This window comes from Ixodes scapularis, unplaced genomic scaffold (assembly GCF_016920785.2).
Source record: "Ixodes scapularis isolate PalLabHiFi unplaced genomic scaffold, ASM1692078v2 PGA_scaffold5__190_contigs__length_132052651, whole genome shotgun sequence".
Taxonomy (NCBI): domain Eukaryota; kingdom Metazoa; phylum Arthropoda; class Arachnida; order Ixodida; family Ixodidae; genus Ixodes; species Ixodes scapularis.
This window is the reverse complement of record NW_024609880.1, coordinates 107,137,473-107,156,127: the sequence shown is the minus strand read 5'-3', so window position 1 is coordinate 107,156,127 and position 18,655 is coordinate 107,137,473. Positions and strand designations below refer to the sequence as shown.

At 47.5% G+C, this 18,655-nt stretch overlaps 1 protein-coding gene across 1 annotated transcript in view; it reads left to right on the top strand.

Annotated features, from left to right (window-relative positions):
- The window catches only part of LOC8038104 (trypsin beta-like), a 39,145-nt gene that overhangs the window by 5,174 nt on the left and 15,316 nt on the right, over positions 1-18,655 (top strand). The window contains exons 3-5 of the mRNA XM_040213916.1: positions 5,850-5,923; positions 11,554-11,648; positions 13,643-13,902. Of these exons, the coding sequence (XP_040069850.1) occupies positions 5,850-5,923; positions 11,554-11,648; positions 13,643-13,902 (429 nt within the window). The remainder of the gene's footprint in view (positions 1-5,849; positions 5,924-11,553; positions 11,649-13,642; positions 13,903-18,655) is intronic.

Here is an 18,655-nt window from a genome sequence, read left to right as displayed (position 1 = left end):
CCGCAGACTCATAGACACTCGTAACGACCGACAATAATCCCCCCAAAAAAGGTACAAGCACCCAAAGTGCCTCACACAAACCGAAACAACACAAACACCGCGACAAACTGCAACCATGGATCCTCCAATGGAACTGCGGTGGTTTGCAACAGAAACTTTATGAACTCAAAACGCGCCTTACTGCACTTAAAAACAAGACGCCCGACGTTATTCTTCTACATAAAGCTAACGTAGAGAAAATTAAGATTAGGGGTTACAAGACTTACATAAACCCCAGTATACAAAGACAAACCTCTAATTTTGGAATTGTAACCACTCTTGTAAAGAAAACACACCCACAGACACAACTGAACTCAGAGGCAGCGTGTTCTGACGACCGTGAAGTTGTTTCCACGAGGGTCAAAATTAAGGACACGTCCATTGATATACATAACACATATATCAGGCCAACCGTGGGCCCAAATGAAGCCAATTGGATCAAAGACCTGGTGAAGAAGGACAAGCGTACTATACTTGCGGGGGACTTCAATGCCAGACATACCGCGTGGGGATATCCGAACAAGAACGCCCGCGGCAAACATCTAAAAAAGCCTGCGTCGCAGCTGGTCTTCACCTCTGCAACGAACCAGACACCCCCACGCGGCTGGCCCAATGCTCCAACCAAAACGACACGTCCCCCGACCTAACTTGGACCTCTTCCGATCTACGGGTTTAGTGGCAAGTGCAGGCCGATCCAATGGGCAGCGACCACCTTCCCATTCGTATACGACTTCTCATACGCACTTCGTCCCGGCGACAGGTCACTTTCACAAAATGGGATAGCTACCGCACCGCCATGACCCGCCTCGCCGGCGTCCCCTTCACGGAACGCATCCAACACGCGCTACGGGAGGCCCGCACTGAGTACAACGTGAAAGAAGACACACCGCAACCCGACTTGCACCTCATCAACTCGTGGGGCAGGCGACTGGAGGCCCTTATGCGCTACAGAACCAGGAGGTCCCTCCAGAACAAGATCCGCCTGAATCACGCCACGGCCGAGGCCAAGAAATACACAATCGAGCTCTGCCGTACCAACTGGCGGAAACTGTGCGACTCCTTTAACGAGCGGATAGGCTACCGTGCGCTTTGGCGGGCCTATAAAGGGCTCGCCGGGAAAACAAAAACCTGCAACACCGGAAGCAACTTGGCCCTCCGCTTCGACATTGCCGAAGAATAACTCGCGGCAGAGGCGGGAGATTATTTCTTCCCGCAGCAACCCGAGCCGCCCCCAGCAGATGTCTACGTCCGGCAGCCCATACAAAATGAACACCCGGCGGATGCTTTCTTCACGCTCGCCGAGCTCCAGGACGCTCTCGCGACAGCGCGAGCCAAGTCGGCACCTGGCCCGGACCTCGTTACTGTCTCCGCGCTCCGGAACCTTCCGTCGGACGCCATGAAGGAGCTTCTTGACATCTTCAACGCCATCTGGGAGGAGGGTGAGCTACCTCCCGAATGGAAGAGATCTACAGTGATCCCTATTCCCAAGCCTGGCAAGGCACCCAACATGGTGGCAAACCTTCGCCCAATCTCCATGACGTCAAATTTGTGCAAAGTTCTAGAGCGCATGGTCAATGCTCGTTTGTCCTGGATCCTCGAGTCGACTGGGGCCTTTCATCCCATGCAAACGGGCTTCCGTTCTCACCTCTCGACACAGGTCAGCCTACTCATGCTTTACCATGACCTCTACGAGCGCCGGCTCTTCAAAAGCCAACCGCGTACGCTTGTGGCCATTGACTTACGCAAAGCATTCGATTCCATACCACACAGCACCGTTGTGAATGCAGCAAAGAGGCGAGGTATTCAGGGCCGCCTCCTAAACTTTATCAAAACATTTCTCCAAGACCGAACGTTTCAGGTGTCCATCGGTCAAACCAAAAGCCAGTGGAGAACTAACAACATTGAAGTTCCCCAGGGGGCGGTCCTGTCGCCGCTTCTTTTTAACCTCGCTATGGTGGACCTGGCTCTCGCCCTCGAAGCCGTCCCGCAAATTCGCTTTACAATCTATGCGGACGACGTCACCCTATGGACGACGGCAGGTGGGGCGGAAAGTCAACAACTCTATATGCAGAAAGCGCTGAACATCGTCACGACCTTCGCCCTCCAATCAGGCCTCGAATTATCAAAGGAGAAGACCACTTATATGGTCATTCCCGGCCGACGCCGGAGCGCCCGTACAGACATTCAACTGCAGGTGGATGGAGTCCCTATTACCCAGACCGACTCTATCAAAATTCTAGGAGTCACATTCGACCGCAAAGGTGGCGCTATCACATGGCTCCGGCAGGTGAAGTCGCAGTGGAAAGAAGGCCTAAACTTACTCAATGCCATCTCAGACAAGACATGGGGTGCACAGGACGACCTCCTTCGACGCCTCGTCCGTGCCATCCTAATCTCTAAGGTGGTGTACGGACTTAATTATCTTCGTCTCACAAAGAAACAAGAAGCTGCACTCACCACCATGTTACGAGCAGCCATGCGAGTTTTCACTGGACTTCCCCACTTCACGCAGGTAGACCAACTCTAGAGCATCGCTCAAATGAATACTATCCGTGATATCGCCGATGAGATGCGGGTGAGCCAAGCTCAACGGCTGTCTCGCACTCCTCACGGTCGAATCATACTCACGTCCAGTGGTCGCGCCCACCTCATCAACGGCCCACTCATGCCGACACCAACTCCACCTTGAAACGCGGAGGCAGTCACCCCTGTCAAACCCCTTCCAAGTCACGAAGGACCTGATCGCCCCGAGAGACGAGCCACGCAAGCGGCCATTCATAACAAGGAAATCAGCCAGTTCCTCAACCACGTGGAAGTCTTCTACACGGATGCAGCGAGGGACACTAGCGGCCCAACTGCAATTGCATGGCACTCACCTACTCGCAACGAGACGAGAAACCAGCTTACCTCACGTACACGAAGCACCTGCATGGCAGAACTTTTGGCGATTCTGTTCGCAGTGGAAACGGCCACGACCATGCCACGCCCAGAAATCAGTGAAACCCGCATGTATACACAGACTCCCAAGAGGCAGTGCGCGCACTTGGGCAGTCGAGCACGTGCAACGTTACGGTTGCGCACATCCGGGAACTGGTTCGCCTCGCCGGGGCTAAACAGAAGATCACCATCTCGTGGATTCCTGGCCACGCCAACATTTCGGGGAACGAGCGGGCGGACGGGGCCGCGAGGGCACTGCTACAAGCAAGTATTCAGCCCTCACAAGGCCCGGTTCCTTCACCCGTTCAACGAGATGTTTCAAGCAAAGAAGTCTTCGACCTCTATGAGATCAAAAAAGAAGAAAGAAATGCCCAGAAGGCGCGACTTGCTGCGCTCCTCCCTGCTAACCCCCATCGGATCCCTCGAGGGCTTCCAAGATGGGAACGAGTGGCCCTGCACAGACTGCAAACTCGCACTATGCTAACTCCCGTTTGGCTTGCAAAATCCACATGCCAACAGACCAGGAGGACACGGGACCTGACCCAAGATGTCCCCACTCCGGTGTCCCCGCGACTTGTGACCACCTTGTATGGTTCTGTCCAGAGACGTCAAACGAACGGGCGGCGGCGATCAACAACCTGCCACCTTCCCTTCGACCGAAGGCCCTATGGGAATGGACCCACCCGAGGTCCTCGGAACCCGCGGATAGAACAGCCGTCTTTTCATCCATCATCTCCTACCTCCGGTCCTTCGGGATCGGACGGTACATCTGATCCATCGTCATTGCTAGCTCCCTTTCTCCCTTCCCCCACGCCACACGAGGCCCACAAGCCAGAGGCGTGGTCTTTCAAATAAACGTTTCAATCAATCAATTAATCATGCGCTCTAAACAGCGCCCACAAATATGGCGTCCATTGAATACTCCCTATAGTGTGGAAAACAGAAGTGCACCTAGCGAGCTTCTCACCACGAATAAGCTAAGCAAGCAGCATAAAGGCAAGCTATAAACGCTACGGGGAGATCGGTGGCCAAGTGGCCTAGCGCGCACCAGCTCCGAGCACGTGGAGCGAAAGCTCGCGCTGCAGAACCCAGGAATCCTGGGTTTGATCTACACTTCTGTCCCGTTTCGATCTGGATGAGCATCGTACCGGCGTGCGGACGTGTATCACTATTGCGTGGTGCACGTTAAAGACCACAGGCTAGCGGTTGTGGTTCAATTGCTCATTTACAGCTGGGAGACAAGTCACCCGTTGAGGCAGACTAAGTTCTAGGCTGTATAAACATACAAACAACCCAATTTTTTAACGTTATTGAACGAAGCGAGACACTGCATATAAGGTCTACCCAGGGGCACGAAAATTAAAGAACTACGCAAAGCAGTTCCCCTGTCGTCGGTAGACGGCATCGCCAAGCAGGGCGAAAGCAACTTTGAGCTGAAGCTGCGGCACAAGAAACAGGGGCAAGCCCGGGCCGAATTGCTAAGATGGAAACTGAACGTCGCACACAGCAGCAACAGCAACATACCAGCGCCGCTCCTTCCGTAGGAAAGAGTAGTGGTCACGCCCAACAAGCCTTTGCAAACCAGGACAACGTTACGACGTCGGTGGAGCAAACGCAGGACAACGTGACGATCTGATACATGGATGCGGCGTACTCCGAAGAACACAAGGCGGCGGCCCTCGCGTACACGCACCGAAAGAGCGAATCACGCGCACGAAACCTAGGATAGCGTTCCGCCGTAGAAGCAGAAGCCGAATCTGTGTTAGTAGCAGCACGCCTGACAACGGAACCCCAGTTAGAATATTCGCCGACTCGCAAGACGTCGTGAGAGCCTGTAGGACGCAGCTATAGGGACCCGTCAAACAATCAGAACACAATTTCTGCTGGCCCTAAAGCTGGGAATGAGACAAATCAGGTTGTCCATAGACTGGATACCCGGTCACGTGGACATAGCGGGGAACGCAGTCGCAGACGCCGCCGCCGGGGAGCTCCTTAGTTTCAACCTCGGGCCCGGCGATCGCCCGCAAGCCGCTGTCCCAGTAGCGGCACCAGGCTCAAGCTACGACCCGGTCGGTGCGATGCAACGCGGACGCGCCGGAATCAAGAAGGCAGTCCGCTAGAAACTCGCCGAAGAAGGTGAACAGCCCGAGGAGGCCATCCTGAAAGGTTGTCGCAGACACCAGATGATCCGGCTACAGAGACTCCGCCCGCGCGACAATAACACAGGCCGTCCTCAAGAAGTGGGAAGACACGAAGCGCCAGAGAGCAGACCCGGCCAACTGTGTGCCAGACCCGGACTCGTGCCCGCACTTCAAAAAATCCACCGAGCCCGACGACCACCACCTCCTGTGGGAACGCAGGAACTTCAAAGAAGATCGAACTGCAGCAATGAGCCTCGTTGGCCCACAAGACAGACAAGACCCCCACCCCACCAGCCTGGCACCGTCCCGTCGGGGGAAAAAACAGAGAAAAGCGATTCTGTCCAGCCTACTCTTCTTCCTAGAAGGGTCTAGACTGGACATGCACATATAAAAGACACCCGCACAGCGCCCCAACGGTGAAAGATGAAAGGAAGAAGACAGCGAGGACACCATCTCCCAACATTTACTCCTCGCATCCCACACCTTTCATCCCATACCTACCACCAACCCTCTAATCGATCTAATCTTTACCCGACCATACCCCAGCGTAAATCTTCGGTCAATGCTTCCCAGCACATCATCATCATTGACTCCATCTTCTATGGAATTGATGAAACGTTTTCTCACTCACTCACAGCTTTACAAAAACAAGAAGCTATCAATGTTTCGATTGTCTACGACTAAATTTTGTTTATTTGGCTGTTTTGTGTTTTTTTTTTTTATTCTCAACAGAATGTGGACGACCATCAATAAGCGCTCGCATCGTGAATGGAACGATTGCCTCGATTGAAACGTTTCCCTGGATGGTAAGTCGTGCAAAATCTTTTTTAACCAACTCAACATACAGCGAGCAGATTTTTTGTTTGTTTGTTTGTTTTTTCGACAAAAATTATAATGTTATATTTTCGGAATCGCACTGCTATACCGATTAATTGCATACCTTGAAAATTTTATTTCAAAGAGCTAACGGATGCAATAGAATATTTTGCGTTGGCAACAATTTAAGACTTTGTCCTACTGTTGTATGTCCCTTCGGCTTGAAAGTTTTATCAAGTGTTCCGCACCAGTCTCGAATGTTACATTATGATTAATTATCGTAAACTCGCCGGCACACTCACTGTTTGCGTGTGTTTTCGCTAGTACTTGTTTCTTAGGTACGCTCCTGCTCAATGCTCTAACTAAATCATTTAAATTCACTCGCTGTGAAATACCTTCCTGCCAGATCACGCGTTGACCTAGTATTTATTATTTATTGACCATGGTTGGTTTTGCCTACCATTGACCATAGTAGGCAAAACCTGGCATCGCCAGCGACCACCTCGCAGGGCATTGCAAATGATGTGCATCTCATTACACCTCCGCAGCCAATGAAATTGCGGCGTTTTCCTAAGGGAGGCCAAGGAACCAATCCCGAAGCAACAAGGGTTAAAATACATAGTTAGCTTATTAAACTTTCTCCGGTGTTTCTTTGGCGTGAGAAGTTCCTGTTAACGGAGCAATCTTGTGTGACTATATACTTTTTTAAGCGAGGCAACGCGTAACAAGCAGGTGTAATGTCGACGTTCAGAAAAACCGTTTAGTCAGTCCGACGTGAGGACCCGTTCACAACTGTTATGTACTATACTGAACAGTCAGTAAGCGTAAACTCATCTGTAGTTCTTTTTTTTTTTTTCCTATTTGTTTCTGTCACTCGGCGCAAACAAGAAATCAAAAGTGCAGTACAGAAATAACTCGAAGGTCTCGTGTGGCTACTTTTATAAACGGTTGCATGTACTACTGCAATAGGAACGAATATAGGCTTGACCTATAGGTCAACACCACCTAAGTGTCGTTACCTGGGCGCTTCTCGAGGGCTGTACTTGCGGAAAGACGGGAAAATTCGCTCCGCCCACAAATCCGACGCTGTATAAGACTCCGCGATAAAGCGGTTGTCGTCCACTCATGCTTTGAACTGGCCTCAAGGTGAATATTTCCAGGATAGACAAGACTAAACAGTAAATTCGTCTTTTCGTCAAATTTGAAGAATGCGATTAGAGCTAGTCGCTAAATCAGTAAACTAGTGGAAGGCAATGCGCACCATGTTGAGACCCTGAGTGTGCCAATAGACCTTTTCTTTTTATCTTTTTCATTTGTTTCGCGGGGTTCACCGCGTGGGGCAGAGATATAGGCATGGTGCCGACGAAGCTCAAAATGGTTATATAATAACAACAATACCACAAAACATTACACGACAAGTCGACAAAACAAATCAAAGCAAAGCTGGAAAGCAAACAGCAGCACGTTCATTTGAGTAAAAGAAACTACAAATAAACGTCAGTAAGTGTTGGCCGTGTTTCAACTAAGTGGTGACTTTTAGTGCACCACCGCGCTTATTGTGCGCTTTAACTCTTGCTATGACTTACTGATTTTGTTTTGGGTGACGCTAAGATAGTTTTTATTTGAAAGCGTATGGTTTTTTTTTTTTTTTATTAAAAAGGTAATTAACATATTTTTGTTCAATATCCAACATATCGTGACGATTTGCCCCCTATATTAAGTCTACCTTGGCTGTATAACTCACCTTCACAGACCGGATGCGTGTACTTTTACGGGCTTTTCTTAGCAAATCGGTACGCCTACACAAAAACACCCTGCACCCCAAACAAATGGGCGAAAGGCCTGCTTACGACGATATCAGAGTCATTAGGCAGTTTTAGCGGACCGTACGCAAAGAAATTGGGGATGAGGAGAGCGCGTGCGTAGAGCGCATGGGCAGAACGCAATAGAAGGGCCAGCGTATTGCGTATTCTCGCAACACCGGGGATTTTACGTTGCGGGATAGCAGGCTTTGCCGGAAGCTGTCCAGAGATCTCTGGCCCAGTGAGAGCACCACTTTCAAGACGGCGGTTACCTCGACTGGCGAAGCATGGGCGACGTGGTGTTCGCGAAGTCCAGTGTTACCTGAAATTACATGGCCAGCTTTCTGAGACACGCTGTTTTAGTTCCCGGTTCTCACGACACGTGGCGTATCAACCTTGAGCAACCTAAAGCCCCTTCATGTTTTAAAACTAGCACAAAGTGCTTCGATGCACGAGGCACGTGCAACGTGCAGCCCTTGGGAAGATCATGGCGGCACAGCGCAGCACTGAACTAGATTTCAAACGCCATGTTCTTCCCAGAAGTGGCGCGCGGCACGTGTCTCGTTTTTTATTTGTATTTTTATTTATCGTTTTTTTTATTAATATTATGTGTCATACGATGTTTTTTAAAATCTCCATGCCAACACCCATTATGTGTCATATGATGTCTCTCAAAATATCCATGCCAACACCCATTTCTGCGGTTATCGCCCAAGAGACCCAAAATGCGGCCGTAACTTAATTCTTGAGTAACTTAATTGCTGAAGTGGTGACACCTCAGCTATTTTTCCGCCCAATCGTTTTTTTATGCATTTTGAAGCGCGCGCAATCTGGTGTCACTCAGCTCGAGCGAGTAGCTTTGGCTAATACATAGACGCCATTTTACCACCCAAGTCACGCACCGAGGGCGCGACAGCGTCACGCGCTGGTACAGTCAGGGCAACAATGGATGTCTTCATCCTCAGACAGACAGACATGTAGGCACCTTAGAGCAAGATAAACGGAGAATTCGAAGCGCGCGACCGCTATCTGAACCTCCTCTCCTGGGCATCTCCCGGGCCTCCCACCCTTTTCACCGTTTGCGTCTGGCCAAATACTTTACTAGGGGGAGTATACATTCCACTCCGCTCATTTGTATTAGACAGGACACCTACAGCGCCGAATCCAGCGCTGACGGAGGGGAGGTCCGCGCCGAGTTTTCTTTTTCTTTTTAGCAAATAAGCTATCATCATCACCAGTCGAAGACGTTTCATGACTACGCGCTGTGCTACGCCGGGGATCGGTGCGCCTAGTGCCACTAAATAAGCAACGCTTATTTAGTGTAGCTCATTTAGTGGCTCTAGGTGCGCCAGTGCAAGCCATTGTCTCGAGGTGTGAAACAACGTCAAATTGTTGCGTGATGTTTTCGTTTGATATTTTTTCGAAACGATGCGCACGATATACCCCGAGTTTCTTCAAACATTAGTTTAGGTTTCTGAGTTTGGCTTTTAAAAACAAAAAATCTCCCCAATTATGTGTATTTTGCCGTTTTGCGTTCAAGAGACGATCTGTTATTTTATGTATTGCGTGTGTTATTTCAGTGACGCGCGCCACTAGTATGGTGTAGTTTTGGAATTGGTATCCTCCAAACGAGGAAACACTGTTGTTGTTTTTTATTCTTTTAATGCGCTACCGGCTGGTGGTCAGCAAAGCATTTTGTCTTTAGTCCTTAGTTTTTAGTCTTTATTTATCTGAGTCTGGAGAGCCGCGGCACCGAGGAAAGGCAGCAGCCCGTAGCATGGAGGACCGCGGTGCCGCGTCTAGTGAGCATGGTAATGTGATGAGTATATACATGCATGATGACGACGGGTTGTTGACATTGGGGAGGATGGCAGTCCGATTCGCAGAAGTCCAGGTTTCGTGGAGGTGGGTTGGGCGGGTCAGCAGCGAGCCATGGGGATCTGGCACGCCATTCGATCGGCGCATGAAGGAGCCCCAGGAGCATGATGGCGCTGTTGCTCACTGGGGTTGAAGCATCAAGCTCCAAGGAGGTGGTAGCCCAGTCAAATTAGAAGCTGCCGGTTCCGAGTTCAGATTGAGGCACCGCCGTCGCCCGGTGTGTCATCCTCTCAACGTCGTCGTCGTTGTGTCCTTTATTTATACGCGTATAAATGTATAAATAAAATAAGATACATAAAAAGACACAGAATCGAACGGCCAGCGGCGCGCCGTTCTAGTTATATTTCTAGCTATTTCTAGTTATGCGCGCCTGAAAGAATTTTGTTCAGTTTGTGTCTGTAACCGAGCTAAAACTTTACGTACACAGGCAAATTCAAAGCAAAATATATACGATGCAACTGTTTCTGACCCTACGTAACAATTGCTTATACTTGAAATCCAGGGCACAAATTTTGATTGTAAACATCTAATTATTATATAGTCACATTATAACCGCCACATTCTTAGTCAATATGCTGTCACAAACGCATCGTACAAATCTTTTTTTCGACAAGCCTACGTAAACGTAGCTTGGCCGCAAGCTCCTTGGTGCACGGCGGAGTGCTAACTTTACAGGGGCGAAAAGCGGACCGAATAAAGTCTCCAGGAATAAAAAGTATTAATTAAAATACCGAAATTTTAACTGCGGTGTGTGCTATGAGTCGGCAGCTATTATATTCCTCGAGAACTTTACCATTCTTCATTTCAGTGAGATGAAATTTAAAATTTTGTCGTAGCGGCCCCTACACCTAATGCAACAATATCATATCGGTATCGGGCCCAGGAATAAAACATATACAATCCTGAGGTTCAAGTGCATTAGTGCCCTCTATAGATATCCCAGGGAACTTAAGGATTTCTGCAATAGTCTGGCTGAAATTATCATTTTACTGCGTTTCGCTGAGAATAGCCAAGAGAGGGCGCACGGAGACCGTGTCCGGGAATGCTGGGGATGCGTGGTTTTCAGTTCTGCATTTCTTTTCGGGTATCGGGAGCTGCCGCAGCCGGTTCAGATCGCCATGCAGCTGTAGGAGATCATAATGAAGATGCTCACCGCTCGCAATGTGCGTGAACACTGCAATCTGCTCAACGCTAAGCCTCTTCGCGCAGTTCCTCGCCGACGGAACAACGACCCTTCAAAAAATAGCCCAAGTCACCGTACACTGTACATCAGTAGGTCATATTGATAAAAGGTGTCGTTTCCCCTGGACGACTGACGGATACTCCGTGATCGAATTTGGCTACCCATGGTATTCGTAGCCTCCGTAGCCCGCAGAGAAGCGCGCTTGACCAGGCAGCTGCGGCTGAACCTCATTTGAACCAAAACTATTGGAAACGTTTTCATTTTCGTTATTTATTTTGAGGAGCATATGGTGGCGCTGCAAGCACGCTGAATTCTACGGCTCTAGCAAATTGAATGAAGACGATCGTGCGAAATGTTTACTCGGCAACGTTTACGGAACGCACAACTAAATTCGGTCCGAGCAGGTATACAGTTTTTAGCGCACGCTAAACTTTTGCAAATTGCGTACGTAGGAGCCAGCAACGCTATACAAAGCACGTCGATTGTTTAGTTGACAATCGTACTTTCCGCTCGTTAAACTTTACAGACCCATTTTTCGAAAGTGCGCGCCATCTAGGAGCTGTTGCGCCAGTTATCCGAGTCCGCCATTATTTGGCCCCGATCTCTGAGCACGGATTGGACTCGAGGGTAACGTCAGCATTCGGCGAGGACTCGGATCCATTCATGGCGACCGCCAATGTTGCTCGATGAACTTTTTAGAAAGGGTTCATTCTACCGGTAGAAACTGTTAATTTGTGACCTGGTCTTCCCCTTACAGGTGAAGTTACAGATTAAATATAGAGTATGGATGGGATGCTGCGGAGTCATACTCACCGCCAGGCACGTGCTTACGGCTGCACACTGCGTAAAACGGTGAGTATACGGTAAAGCGTCGAGAATGTTGCACTATATTCAGGCTGTAGACCTTCCAGTTGGAACCGAAAAGCACTGATAAACATTCTTTAGCGCCAAAAATCCAAAATCGGTTCAAACCGGAAAACACCGATTTCTGGAAATTTTGGCTCCGGCTGGCTGACTGTTTTCGTCGGAACACTTCCCTCTTTAAATATAATTCTTAAATTTCATGAGTTCTTTTTTTTTTTTTCAACGATAATTACCGCTTTTAGCGTTCGTCAGAAGCATATAATCGAAATACGCCGGAATCTTAAAGGTAAATAAACACAAAAACAAAATCCTCCCATTTCCCTTACAAATAAACACCAAAAAATCAGCGGCCTATAGTTATATTTTATCAATCCTGCGTCACTTTCTTGTCTATCTAAACAGTATCTTCTGCGACTCAATGATGCGTCAATATTTATTTTGTACGTGAATTTAGGCATTCATAAGTGAAAGCTCCTGCTGCAGAACCCATGGGGATACTGGGTTCAATTCCCACCCCTGCCCGCACTGCTGAATGAGCATCTTGCCGGCGGTGCGGTCGTGTAACCACTACGGCCTGGTGCAGGTTCGTCTGCTGTTCACACGGTAACAGATGCGAACGGCGCCGTCCTTTTCAGCCCATGTAAATTTGGTCGGCGGCGAGTGAGTTTTCCTCAAGTGTGAACGCGTCCGGGAGGGCATCCCGCTCATTCCACCGGTCATTCGAGTCACGCACATATCCCTTTCCGAAAGGGCATCCCTCGTTTGAATATGCCTTTACGTTCCGATGCGCCATAGACGCTTTTTGGAACACTTCCTCTCCGTACGCAGGGCGCAAGTTCGTCTGCTTCTTTTCCAGGGGTTGTGGTGACGTCAGAACGCCGAGCTCTGATTGGTTCTGATAGAAGGACAGTGGGTAGACCTCAATGCTAGCTGCCTCGAGGTCTACCCACTATCCTTTCAACCGGAGCCAATCAGAGCTCGGCGTCGTCCTGACGTCACCGCAACTCCTGCGCAAGAAGCGGACGATTTGCCTTCCGCATTGCCACCGACGGCTCGAGAAAGTCAGGGCGGGGCGAGCGTCCGAGCATCTCATTAGCGCCGCACAGCCAATGAGATTGCTGTATCGGCCGATAAGTATACGTCGAAGGACCAATCACGAAGCGAGCTGTCGGTGACCAGAGCAGTTGGCACTCCGCAAGATACATTTCTCATTTACAGCCGATGATTACACCAGACGCCCTTCGAAGCTGACCAACTTCCCGCTAAACAAACACGCAGTGAGTAGAGGAATTTAGAATAGGGGGCCCTGGAGCTTTTGAATAAAATACCGGTTAGTACTGAAACTTCAGTGTCTGATTCGGTCCGCTTTAGAGCTATACATTGGGCGGAGAATGAGCGTTCGGCTGTGCATAATTCATTTTGTGGTGAAAACAATGTTTTTGGGGGGACAGTATGTGTGTGATTTTCTTTTGTTCGGGGAAATGTCGGGATTCACGTTTCTCAGCTAGTGGGAACAATAATTGACCCTTTTTATGAGCGCGTTTTTGTGGTTGTTGTTGTTTTGTTTTTTGTATTGTTGCAAACAAAAAAAAAAACAAGTGCGAAAAGTTTACGTGCGTTGGTGGCGACTTCAGAAAGAGGATATCGAAAGTGTTTACGGAATAAACCTTGTAGGCAGTGTTAGCTAAGACTGTGGGCAAAAAAGAACTGCCAAAGCTAACGCACAAGTAGTATAGCCAGTGAAATCAAGTCCCCCAAGCGCTCATCTGCCTCCGGGCTTGGCAGGCTTTCTTTCTCACAGACTCAGCTCAAATGTTTATAGTAAGCTCACCTATCTACCGCAAGGGCGGAGGAAAGAGGGAGGGGGGGGGGGTGATTCTGAACGGCAACGATGAGTTCTTGAGTCAACACAATTGCCAGACAAAACAGAAGTTACATCAAACAGACAAACAAAGAACACTTTCGTTTGTTTCCGCAAACAGGGACGGCAGTCTGGAGCCATCGGAGATCAGGGTCAGCTACGGCCATTCCGAGCACGAAAAAGGACAAGAACTGTCTGTGAAGGCCCTCTACCGACACAGGCATTTCAACGCCACAACGTACAATCACGACATCGCCATGCTCGTTCTAAACACATCTCTGACGCTGGGCCCGACGTCGAGACACATCTGCCTTCCGAGCGGAAATCACACCTTCGATGATCAAACGGCCATCGTGGTTGGATGGGGTTCCATACACGAAAGTAAGAATTCACGCTCATCGCGAAAGTCACTTGATTTTTTTGCAGCGTGCGCGAAGAGTCGTTGCGTTTGCGATGCGTTTGGTTGCGACAGGGTGCGCCTGGTGACCAGAGAACAGATAACCCTAGAGGACAGCACGCTGGCGCCAGCTATGAGGCAGTCCTTGAACTGCCTTGAACTCGAGTGAAGGTTTTTCAGGATTGGCGAGACCAAATCTACGTGCTAACTACGAAAAAGGATCGTCCATAACATTGTCACGAATTCTTCAAGTTTACAATAAAAAAAAATATGCGCAAAATATATTATATATATATTCTTTTTTTTTTTGCGCATTATTTTTTTATGTGGCAAATCATGCAGGCAAAAAGGGTCGAATTTTTAATTTCGCTAAAAAAAGATATATGTTATGGCGTCGTCTTTGAAAACGCCGTAGCCACAAACCGCAAGTTCGTCGGATTTTTTGTTCTCGACTTAGGAATTTTAAAAGAGGCCGCGGCGGAAAGCAGTGTTTTTCACATCCGCCCTTGGTCGTATGTTTCGCTCGATCTCCCGCCGTGGATTTTCAGTCCACATTATATTAACTTTTTTCAAGCATTGTGTGAGCACAGATAAAAGGCTCTAATACCATGAAATAATTTTAGGCGTTTTGCTTTTTTTCTGTAAAAATGTAATGTTTATTATGTTAATGGTTGACGAAATTTGACAATTAAATACTGGCGATCTACTTGGGTTGCATCCAGTGTCGAACCGAAAAAAATACGGGTTCGGTTAAGGTTCAGGTTCAGGTAAATTTATTTTGTTCCGGTTCAGTTCCGGTTCGATTAATTTGATCCGCAAACCGGTTCGCGAACTGGTTCGGGGCGCTGAACCGGTTCGCGAACCGGTTCGGAAATAATAAATGACAAATTGCAACATCAAAATAAATTACAAATAAAACATCTGAAATCAGCACATACGAAACGGGATACATCGTAGTGTGAGGCTCAGGGATTTCTACCAGGAATGGTTTCTTTATGTGCACTCAAAGGTTACCTCACCGACGTTTACGCATTCGGACTTCATCTAATTGGGTCCGACGCAGTAGCTGTAAAATCCGCGACCTCCTTACAAACCCACTTACAAATAGAACCCGCTAACTATCCCGCCACCTCGGCGTGTAAGCAATTGAAGGAACAGTGGGGAGAAAATACAGCTTTCTTTATTTGAACTAGCCTTCGGTAACTCAAATTAGACCCTTAAAGGGATACTACAACAAAATTTTAAATATTCCCGTCGTGTTCAAAAATAGGTTGAATATGATTCACAATATCCGTAAATGACAATCGCACGTTTGTATTTTGATCCTGGTGGCTGTATTTTTCGTTATAAACGGCCCACTCTGGCAAGCGCTCGGAGAAGGCCCAGCTTAGAGCACGTGACATCCAACGCAATCGTGACGTAGGTCGTCTCAAGACGAGCAAAGCTACGGCGAGGCTGACGTAGAGAGGATGGCCTAGTCGTTCCAGCCACCGAAGCGGCTGCTTTTGTACGAATTTTGAGTGACGGCTTAATCTTCTATAATCTTCTGGGGGGACAATAGCGACTTCTGCGACACACAAAAGGGATTCTCGGGAAGAGGGGAGTTCCTCCTTCCCCCCTTCTCTCGTCGTGGCCGAAGACGAGACAACCTCCGTCACTAGCTGTCAAGGTTCCTAGACGAGCATTACAAACGAGGCGTTAGCGACATCCACCAGGTGCTCTTTGCTAATCGTTTAATTCGTTTTAAAATTCCTTTTCGAGACTTTTTTAACAAGATATTGGTATATTCGATGTGATGCTGCTCCTTTGAATACATATAGACCAAAAAACGAGCGCAGAAATTTCGTTGTAGTATCCCTTTAAAGAAGTTTTCATTAAACAAGATACGGAATATGAAAAACACTTCACCGAACGCAACGCCAGAGGGACGTAATAGGATAAATATTAAATTAGAAGAGTTCGCTGTCTCACAAATATGTTATAGTCGGTTACAAGTTAAGAAGGTAGGAGAAGCTCCTCCTACAAGCGTGATGCGCCGGTTTGAAATCTCTCCGCAGTCGAAAGAAGAGTTCACTGGAAACGCTCCTTGTTCCGCTTCAATGGATAGATATGGGCTACAGAGTGATGCCAACTTGTTTCCGATCCCACTTTTTAAGAAAGCGACCTTTGTACTCATCGAAGAAGGAACCGCGCCATTGAAAGCAGCCTTTGTGTCCATCGGAGGGGAAACTTAATCTCCGGAAGTCGTATTTGTTTCCATCGGAGGGGGAAAACTCTAATCTCTCTCTCGTGGCTTCCGCAATGCTAAGTCAAAGTCGTAAGATAAAGCAAATGTGTACAGAAAGGCAAGGCCCTCCTCGCGCGTTGGCCGCGACGTCACGGAAACGATTGGACGCCATTGGATGCGGAGGGGGCGGAGGGATATCTGATTCCCTTTGAGGGGCATTTGCCGCTACTTTCTTGACTTGTAATCTACTATAGCTTCTAAGTGCCTATACGAAACCGGATGCATTATTATCAAACTCCACAGCCTTTTCTTTTCTCATTCCGATGGAAGCAAGCTTCAAGAACTCGCGCGTTCTAGAAACGTGTTATGAAATGAGCACACAGCAGCATTTAGGATTTACGAGATTGTAGAAAAATGAAATCCCATGACGCGATTTTTTTTTTTTTTTTTTTTTTGCACAGCCTTTTAATTTTTTTTCTTTCGTGCAAGCCGCGACCAGCGCAATACTGGTTCCTATGTCAAGATTCATGGATGCAGCGTTTGTCAAGATTCATGGATGCAGCGTTTATATTCCTAAGACTGAGTGGGGAAGAAAAATATGTAAGCGAGGTGTGTGTCAGTTGACGGCACTTAAAAAAAAAATGGCATTGATAGCACATTCATTGTCAACAGCGCGTGGCCGAACCGTTTTGACATGAGCCGGTAACCGTTATTTTTTTTCCGGTTCAGTTCCGGTTCGAATTCATCGCGATAACAATATAACGGTTCGGGTTCGGGTTCAGTTCCGGAAAAAATACCGGTTCGGTTCCGGTTTTCGGTTCGACACCCTGGTTACATCAATATTTTTTTATGTCTATGGAGAGCCCAAAACACGGTCTTTGTATATATATATATATATATATATATATATATATATATATATATATATATATATATAATGACTTAGCTGTTTGAACTATCCTATGCGAGACGTTTACGTTAATGTTATGCGAAAACCAAAAGTTCCAATATTGAAATCAATTTTCTAAAAAAAAAAAGACTTTTTTTTTTTTTTTTTTGCTAAAATGTAGATATAATAGCTGTCTACTCGAAAAGGAAGTCGAGAAAGTAAAAGATCATTCCATTTAGTGCTCTTTGGGCGGCACCATTTTGTTCGACAGCAGCGCCCTCTTCATGCATCTGGGAAATTCAGCACTCGGGAGAGTAAAACGAAAGAGAGGGCACGCGCCTGACTCCGCTAGCAGACGACAAACCAGGAGGTTGCCATTCTCCATCTTTTGGGCTGTACCGGCGGGCTGTACGACACATCGAACTCTCGCTCGTGGCTGCCGTTGTGAAGTGGTTCGCGTTCTTAGAATAGTTATGGCTACTCCAAATCAGCCTAGAGCTCTCTATTCTATTTCGGTAAATGATCAACTAGCATATTTTTTTTTCGTTACTTAAATAGCAGTTGAGTCAGCCGGCAGTACTACCCTCAACTACTGCGTGTATTGCGGCAGGAGAGCACATTTTTATTTATTATTTCACACTTCCACTCATGGTCGCTAAAGGCCTCCACCAGTGGGAACTTTGTATAGAAAAAAAGGTACAGCAACCGGATTTACTTTTCGCCGTAGAGACCGGCCAATCTGACACAGTTTGCCCTATTTTTTTTTTTTTTTTTCACGCAGGTAACGGCGCAATTGGACCCTCTTAGCCTTTTTATCTAGCATAGTATTACACGATAACTGGAATACCAAGATCGGCGCATCTGTGCTTGAAATTTCCAAAATGACGCGATTTTAAACAGAGTTTGTACGCCAGCCGGATGCTAGGTACAGCCCACTCGGCGGCGCAGACATCCGGGTGAGAGGGGAAGGTCATTTTTTTTTTGTCTTTTTACCCTCTCTGCTGTGACCCTAATGGAACGGCCTCAATATCGGAAAACGACGTCTTCGTTTTGCAAGCCCTAAGTCAGACAAAGCGACCCGTGTGTTGCTATAAATTGTGAAAAAGTTTTCTTAAATTTTGTCTGCGTTTTGTAATCAATTATAAACGCATTTTGTGGTATTGAATAGTTATTTATGTTTTGATAAGAGCGGGAAACCACAAGAAACATATATAATCAAATCAGCATGGCCTAGTAGACCAGACCTTCAATATCGAAGAGGCACAGACGTTCTATTGTTTCGATTTATAAAACTTTCACTGTAAATTAGCATGACTAGCTATTAGCGGTCATATTACTAAGACATAGAAAGTCAAAACATCATTGATATATTATATACAATTCTTTCCGAAATCAAACGCTAGGGTTTGTTCACTGCACATCAAACAGATCAACAGGGAATGGCCCTTTCACTTCCGTAATACACAAAAGCGATGACACAGACACGGTCCGAAACACACGGAAAGATAGTCACGGAGAGGGGTAGGGAATGAAAATAAATAAGAATAAAATTACCCAACTCCGATCTTAACGAAAATTGCGTAAAAAAAATAAAATATTTAGGTTCGAGGTTTCGCAAAGC